Source organism: Glycine max, chromosome 7 (genome assembly GCF_000004515.6).
Source record: "Glycine max cultivar Williams 82 chromosome 7, Glycine_max_v4.0, whole genome shotgun sequence".
Taxonomy (NCBI): Eukaryota; Viridiplantae; Streptophyta; class Magnoliopsida; order Fabales; family Fabaceae; genus Glycine; species Glycine max.
Genome location: NC_038243.2, coordinates 5,691,621 through 5,700,752, shown reverse-complemented (window position 1 = coordinate 5,700,752; position 9,132 = coordinate 5,691,621). Strand labels below are relative to the sequence as shown.

At 29.8% G+C, this 9,132-nt stretch overlaps 1 protein-coding gene across 2 annotated transcripts; it reads left to right on the top strand.

Moving 5' to 3' along the window:
- The first annotated feature begins 916 nt into the window (after positions 1-916).
- On the top strand, positions 917-3,573 carry LOC100812611 (uncharacterized). Of its 2 annotated transcripts, none has more exons than XM_006583212.3 (4): positions 917-1,017; positions 1,241-1,872; positions 2,295-3,020; positions 3,203-3,573. In XM_006583212.3, exons 2-4 carry the CDS (start codon positions 1,243-1,245, stop codon positions 3,344-3,346), a joined length of 1,500 nt encoding a protein of 499 aa, XP_006583275.1. In that variant the 5' UTR covers positions 917-1,017; positions 1,241-1,242; the 3' UTR covers positions 3,347-3,573. The 2 variants fall into 2 exon arrangements, with proteins under 2 accessions (XP_006583275.1, XP_003529918.2); XM_003529870.4 differs by having other exon boundaries at positions 1,007-1,157.
- The last annotated feature ends 5,559 nt before the right edge of the window (positions 3,574-9,132 follow it).

Sequence of the window (9,132 nt, the reverse complement as noted above, 5' to 3'; positions counted from 1 at the left end):
CTTTATAATAAATGTTTAAATATAATTGGTATTATAAAGTTTAGAAACTTCCCTGTGCTTAACAAGTGCGAGTTGTATCTATAGTTGTATTTATAACATAATTTAATGTAGACACACACACACACACACACATATATATATATATATATATATATATATATATATATATATATATATATATATATATATATATAAGTTTATTACTTAAAAATATTTTGTTTTTATTTTACGATGATATTTTTATATTTAATTGATAACTTAACAGATTTAGATTAACGACGGTATTAAAAAAAATTTAAAAATGTTCAGTAATAAAATAAAAAAATATTTTTAAATAGTAAACTAAAAATAGTATATTTTATATATAAAAACATATTTTAATATTTAAGCATTAAATGTATCTAACTTTAAGTGTTACTTGTATGTAGTGTGTACATGTTTTCAACCTTCATTATTTATTATCAAAACTTTTAAAACTAGATTAGTCAGTCACGACAATACTTAAAAGTTTAATATAATCCAACTGGATATATTATATATATAAAATCCAACTGTACGTGATTGAATATATAATAATTAAATAATATTATTTTAATTTTAATATAATATATTAAGGCATTCTAAATAAAGAAATATTATATTGATAACTTCATATAAAAATTAAAGTTCAATTATATTTTTTTATAAGGAAGTTCAGTTATCATTTTTATAACTCACAACTCATAATTAAAAATTAAATATGAAACTAAATCAAATACTCTCACCTTAACAGTTAAGTACACTTAGAAATAACACCAAAAAAACCGTAGTTAGAATTAAATAAATATAATTGATATAATATCAATCAACATAATATTGAATTAGAACTGTATCATTGATTATAATATTATTTTTTTAATAAAAAAAATACTTTTCCAACTAGCTGGTTCTAGCCAATTTTATCTAGTTTGCCTGGTTTGAACTTTGAATAGCTCTTTGCAAGATTGGTTTTCATGATTAAGTCAACGGACTAATTTGGTATGGTTCTGACAATACTGTTCAATAGAGTTTTTTGATATTTGGAATCGTAATGCAACTTTTGAATTTCGTAAGAATTTGTGATTCTTTTGTTGAATTAAGGAAAGGATACCGGGTTGAGATATCACAGGAACAACTAAGTTGAGATATCAGAAATTTCACTATAAGATTTGCATTTTTTTTTCTCGTTTCATTGATACTAATGTTTAGTTGTATGTTTCAGTTATGGCTTCCAACCAAGAAGCAACAATCCCTTTGAGATATTGGGTGGATAATGAGCAAAAGCGTGTAGTTATGGCAGAAGCAAGTGGAGACTTTGTTGATGTTCTCTTTAGTTTCCTGACCCTTCCATTGGGAACTATCATCCGGCTTGGGAACCAATTTCAACAACCGGTACAGATTGGTTGCATCAACAATCTTTACGAGAGTGTGCAAAATTTGCGCCCTGATGTTTTCTGGAACAACATCTGCCAGAAAATGTTGCTTGCTCCACGCAACCCGTTAGAAGCTTCTTACCAGAGACTAAAAGTGAAGGTGGATGGCACAGAGCCCACAAAGTATTTCATGTGTCACAGCTGTTCAAAAGGAAGTGATTTGTTGCTGAGTAGTTTTGATGGGGCATGGTGTTCTTGTAGAAAATTGATGCGAAAGAAAATGGAGCTGCTGGAAGAGTCCAAGGACGAGGCTTCTGGGGTCGACGGTGTTTTCGTTAAAGGGGATGCCATGTTCTTGATCTTTGATGATTTGAAAGTGCTCCGTAGCTCTCCAAGTGACTCCCTTCAAACACCCCTCCTATTTGGACACACAGACTTCAGCAAGATGCAAGAAATGTCTCAAGATGTCGGCCCGAGGGAGGTATTATTGCTTTATATTCATTTGGTTAAAAGTTAGGGAACTGGGATTTTGCCTTGTGTTTCTCTTCAATCCTCCAAATTTCTAAATCAAATGAGACATTTTCTTCAATTAGTATGTTAGAATCGCGCACTTAAAAGTTTGAGCATGGATATGTATTGGGAAACAAATAGTAGTTGTAAGTTTATGCCAATGAAAAAGATACATTTAAGGGATAAAAATGATTATTTTGTGGCAGAAAGTTCAGATACATTGGATTCAAAACATTTTTGTGACTTGCACTTATGACTTATGTATGTATGTATGTAAAGTTGTAGATTTGCAAGACCTTTCCTTTACAGAATACTTTGGTATTGGTATGAAATTTCCTTGTTTGATGAATTAAAACTTGCTTTGTTCTTACTTTTTTTTTCTTCCTTGTTCAGATATTTAGCATATTAAAGCACGCATTAACCTCCAAATCTCCACTAAGTGATGTATTCATTCCAAACAGAAAAAAAATTGAGCCATCGTACTCTTTCTCACCCGATACTGGCCCGAGTCATTGGAAAGGTTCTGTAGAAATCAAGCTAATGGTGAGCAAATCAAAGAACAAGGTTCTGTTTGCTGAAGCAGATGGAGATTTCGTTGATTTTCTAGTCAGCTTCCTCACAACACCTCTTGGATCTATTCTGAACCTTATGAATGGCAAATCATCGTTGGGAAGCATTGATAACTTGTACGCGAGTGTGAAGAAGCTCAATGCATCATGGTTCATAGGGTCATCAAACAAATCCTTACTGAATCCAAGGGTCGCTCCTCAATTTGGTTGTGGGAGCAATCCACTAAATGCTTCACAAGAATACACTCCTACGTATTGGTATGGCACTGTGGTAGTGAAAGATAATAATGAGGGGCGTACAATGATTTCAAAGAAAAAAGAAATGTTACAATATCCAGCAAAACTGAAACTTTTTGAGCCAAGATGTTATGATGGAGCAAGAGAAGCTGCTGTGGGATTTATGAAGAGGCCGTGTCTATTTGTTGTGAGCGATGATCTGAAAGTGAGGCAATTGACAACTACTTCTAGCATTCAGTATATGCAAGAGCTGGGGAATGTCAAGTTTGATGATTTGAAGGAACATATGGTGGAAATCAGGAAGTCACATGAGGTAATAATATTAGCAATCCACTCTTGGCACTGCCACGATATTTTTTTTAAGAATATTTGATTCATATTAATAGATTTAGTCTGCATTTGTCTTAATTTGGTCAATACTTCTTCCATGTTACCCTCTATATATGCCCTTTTCAATTTAGAAGTGATGTTCATTATTGTGCCTATTTTGCTCAGGCACTGAACCTGTTGAGGACGTCTTTGACATCCAAAGAAGTTGGTTTGACACGGAGCCTATTGAAGAAGTGGAAATGCCAAAGATGCATTCCATTTTGGGATTCCATTTTGGGGTGTGTTGGGATGGAAGAAAATGAGACATAGAAAAAAGAAAAAAACAAGAGGGAGAAATTGAGAGGTAGTTAGTGCTATGACGAATAAAAAAAAGAATATCCAGCTGAGACAGAAAAGCGATGAAAGAAATGGGTATATGTTTTTATGTTTAAGTAAATTAGATGGTCATCTAATATTTAATTATCTTGTTCTATGAAAGTCGTTAGAATGTTGGATTGTTGGTCCATAAGTGTAAATTATTATTAGGGCCTCAGAAATTGACTCCCAAATGTCTCTAGAATTTATCTCTTTATGATAATCATGCACATCTATTAATCTTTTAGAATAATTACCCAAGTAAATTAGACTTTAAACAAGTATAATAATTTTTTTTAGAAAAATATAATATTTTATTAATGTAATATTTGTATAAACATTTTTACCAAAAGAAAAAATTATATAGGCATTTAATAGTGATATTCATTATATTTTAAAAATAATATAATTAATTTGAATAATATTATTAATATAATATTTTTGAAACATTTATAATATATTTATTAAATTTAACAAAGACACACAAATCATAGGAAAAAACAATTAAATTTTAAATATAGAGGACAAACAAAATGATAACAAATTCGAGAGTAAAAACATATTCAAGTCTTATATTTATATATTTTACTCAAATAGTTATTAAAAATTATCTTTAATTATATATATATATATATATATATATATATATATATATATATATATATATATATATATATATATATTTGTGTGCCTGTGAGAGAGAGAGCAATGCCATAAATTTATAAACAAAAATATATGTGTATATGTATAAATTCTCTTTGGATTGATGTTTAAAATCAAATATGAAACCCAGTCCAACTTAATAAAAAGAATGATTTTTATTTTATTTTTAATTTATTAAAATTTCAATTTTTGATTCGTTTTTTTTTTTTTCAATTTTTACCGGGTACATGTGGACAGTGGGCACCCATACTTGAAGTGTTGTATCGGTACATTCAAATTGTGTAAGTACATATTTACTAGAGGATAGACTAATGTTTGAAAAACTTCAATATAAAAATATACATATTTCATATAAAAATAAGAAACATTTGTATAATCTTGTCAATACTAAAGCAAATATAATAAAAAATCAAGAAAATAAATAGATACAGGTTTTCAGAATTATGATGTCATTTTAGGGATTAGAATGTCTAAAGTGGATCAATAAATCACAACTTAGAATTGGAATAAAAAAATCATTTAACTTCTGATCAAATACAGAGCGTTGTTAACAAATTATGGATTTACCATCAAGGAGGTCTTCTAGCTCGATTGAGCACTGTTCCTTCCATGTTCTCATCATTGTAATTTATATTTTCATTGTCTCACGGTACATCCACACTTTAGATGATCCATCATTAAGGAAAAGGAGAGGGGGTGGGGCAGCATGCATGTAAACAATTAAGATTATATTGTACTGCATTTGGGAAGACAAAGTATACAACATTCACCATCATAATTAACACAAACAGCTTGTTGTAGAAAAATACAGGGGAAATTATTTGTAAGTTTAAACAGAAATACTTGATCATCTCCAGAAGTGAAATGTGTCAACAGAAAAATAATTAGGCAAATTAAACACCACGAGCATGGAATTTGAATTTAAGCAGTTTCAAGCACCAGATTATTTCACGAAACGAGTTCATTTGGGCATAAACAAGTCATAAAACGATAATTGAGGGACATAAATGAAGCAGTCAAATCATCAGACTCACTAGTAGTAAGCCAGTGGAAGGAGTTTTCAAAAGATTCCTTGGCCACTGACTCTCTTGCATCTAGAATGACAAAAATGTTATCTATCGGTTAAGACAATAGGACATCCTTTTCGTTTCCAAATAGAATCTAAGAAATTGTCATCCTTATCCATATGGAATGACTATATAGTGTCTAAGGGTAAAGAATGTACTTGTCACCAGATCGAGCTTAGACCCCAACAATACTTCAGTTTTGGGTTGATACAAGCATCATCTATGCAAGTCAAGTGAAAAAGTTCTACCTGACATACTGAGAAGCTAACTAATAAATCAAAACTTCAAAATATATAAATAAGTCATACATATATTTTTTGTCATGTAACTGTTTGGTTTTTTTGGAATAGGAATTGCCTTTTAAAATGCCTCCTATATTTTAGCTCAGATAATCGAAAATACGAAGATTGGTTCTTCTCACCATGAAAAAACCGGTTCTTAGATTTGGTTTAAAATGCCTCCTATATTATAGTGTTTGCTTGCTTCTTTTTTATCTTTTTAAGACAAAAAATAGATAAAAACACCTCAAACCCCACAGGGGAAAACAGTCTGAGGAAACTCCCAGAAGAGCTAAAAAAAGATACAAATCAGAAGGATCGAACTTTTAAAAATCCTAAAAGGAACGTCACTATATATGAAGGCTATACCAGTATACCCAGCTAAGGAATAAACCTTTGAAACAAAGAGAATATTTATAAATTATTTTTTTCTTGATTCTTGAACAATTTGAAACTTTTTTAGCATACTAAAACAATAGTATTTTAATAAATCTATTGAGAAAAAGTTGATCGAAAACAGATTAAAAAGATATAGATACATATAGATTAAGAAGGGCACAAGGAGCGCTAGTTAGAAAAACAAATTATGTTTCTTTCAAACCAGTTGTATTTTAATAAATTATTTACAATTTCCAAGTTGCTGAATGTGTAGCTTTACCTGACTGTGCTGATGAATCCATATACTTGCCATGTTCCACCTTTTTGAAGTCAGAGAGAATGTCAAATTCTAGAATTTTCTTTTTGTTTTAAAGTAGTCCCCAACAAAACAAAAATTAGGACCAAATTCGCGATGCGTACTGAGCAAAAGTTAAAAGTGAAGCCAAAAATTGCTCTAAATTAAAGTTGTTGTTTTTATATATAATTAAGATTTTAGGGAAATATAGCTCGATTTAAGATAGGAAAAGCCTTCAAATCCTAACATACTAATATAAGAATATTCATTTAAAGAGACTCAAGCAGCACTTACACTTTCAGAGGAATTACGAGTATGACTGGTAAAAAATAAATGGTGAGGAAATGGTGGGGGGAAAGAAATAAAAGAATATGAGTATCATACCAATATTCTATTTCCTCACTAGTTTAAGCATAAATTAATAAACAATCAATATAGCTTTGATTGACATTTTTTAGCAATATTTTCTGTACCAATTTGAAATTGCCAAAACTTACATGACAAAAGACATTTTTGACAGTTTTTCGAACTATATCCAAAACCGTCGGAAGTTGCATGGCAGGCGAAATTTATCCTATGTTTGAGGTGTATCAGTTAAAAAGAACGACAATGTTTTTGGTTAAGAAACTTCAAACATCATACCAGTTTATGTAAAATTCATTTCAATTAACACAATCCACATTCAATTGAAGAAATAATAAAAGTAAAGCTATATTTTTTTACAGAAAAAAGTTATATTTTTTTAATAACGTTCATAATTAAGACTTTCAATGGTGTATGACACCCAAACTAAAATTCGATGTTGATGAAAAGTTACACCTACTCGTTTAACAAAACTTTTTCTAAACTTTTTCTAATTGAATTAAATGAAACTTTCATCCAAATTGAGATTTTTTTTCTTAAAGTTATTGTTCTCCTAGCTTTTCCGTTATACATAAAAAAGTCCAAACATAAATCAAAATTACATTAAATCTACATTAACTAAATTTAAATTTATAAAGTTAAGTTCAATAATCAAATTTCACTTTTTCAATTAATTGTATTCCAAACACTAACTAACTTATGTCTTAGTACACAAATTATATTTCAATTACATCTAAATTATTCAATAATCTGGAGTAAATAAACACTTAAGCGTGTGTACTAGTGTCGAATCCACGTTTGAAAATGTAAAGTCAAATCCTGAAAGCGGCATTGACGTAGACTCGTGAATAGAGGTAATATACCAAGAAACATAACTAAGATGATTAGACAAAATATGTAAGCGATGCAAATAAAAAAGAGTAGAGGTAGTATTTTTTTCATAATTAATTATTATAAAATTAACTTTATGTTTAGTAAATTGTTAATCGTAAGGTAATTTAAAAAACATAAGATGTATAACTTTTATAACATTTTTTTTTAAGAAATGGAGTATAAATATGATTTTATTTAAGTGAAATGTTAATAAATAAATGTATATTAAAATATAAATAATATATTTTAATAGTTTTTAGATACCTAGCGTTTTATGACAAAATTTTGAGCAACATTCTGTATGCATGAAGGAGTGTGAACACCCTAAAAAGTACCTTTTTAATTTTGAGTATCCATACACAATAAGTTTATGATGTGTTTGAATGATAGAAGTAGATGGCAAGTCTAATAGAAATTAAGAGCAATGTGAAGTATTAATGGTGGCACTGTGCGGTCATCAAGTAAAGATGTTTTTAGCATTGCTTAGACGCCGTCTGGCTGCTGCCTTCCATCATATATTTTATGCAACACCTACTAATAATAACTTCAAAACTGTTGTTAAGTGTGGATTATAAATTATTTTTTTACTAGTGGTACAATTTCTTGACATACTATACTAACACCGCATGAAAATAATAATTAAAAATGACATTTCAATAAATTATGGAATTTTTTGTTCACTATCATAATTTAGTACAATGGAGTTATAATCAATCCTGATGTTGACCTTTGAATAAAGCTAACAATCAGATGTTAATTGTAGGAGATGGACAAAGTGGTAAATTCCGACTATTATGTTGAAGACATTTTTTCAAGAGTTATGTTGAAGACTTTGAATTTTGAAACATAAGTAAAATGAATGGTGAACAATTGAGCTGCTGAAATATTATCTCATTTTTTCAAGAGATTGAGAAGGTTCTACAAAGGGAGTTTAAGTTTCTCTCAATCTCTTTTCCTGCTGAAACATAAGTAAAATGAATGGTGAACAATTTCTAAACAGTATTATAAAATAGTTAACTTATTGTATGAATATTTGAATAGTTGTGTAATCTCTTATACCTGTCATGTTGCAATCCGCATCATAGTATCGTGTGCTTGTTTGCTATACGACTACTGTATATTGTGACTATCACTGTCATCTGCGATCCTCCACCAAATATGCGGCCATATCATCTCCCCTGGAGTAAATATATATTGGTATTTGTGTGATACCTACTCCTTTAACAATTATCATCCTTAATTTAATTTGATAGTGTCTTCATACTTTTATTTTTAAAAAAATTAAGAGAAATCATTCACGTTAAGGACCATGAATTCATGATCTTAATTAATAAAAAATAGTATTATATTCTCGAGTCTTAGATATCCGTGTGTTCTAGCTTTGGCACTTATCTCATATATTTATCCTGTTAGTCTCTAACAGGAGAATGCTCCATTAATTTTCTATCTTTCAAATATATTAAACATACCATAATGTATTAAAAACATTTCATTGCTTTTATACCCTTTTTCCACACACGTAAAATAATTATATATAGCGAAAGAAACGCGACTTTCCTCACCAATTAAAGATCGGGAGTCAGTGAGTACCATGCAAGTAATCCTTATTACTTGACATAATGGTCCCCCAATCTGGCAGTTACTGTAAAAACTTTGCCCAAGGAAGCAATGCTTTTCATTTTTCAATTGCTATTTCTTTTATAAAATTGCTGAGGTTTGCTGGCAATAATCTTCTTCTGGTCTTCAAAGATTCATTCTCATCAACCATGTTGAAGGAAGCACTTGAAGTATCGAATGTGAGAGGCTATTACATTTCTGAAAATA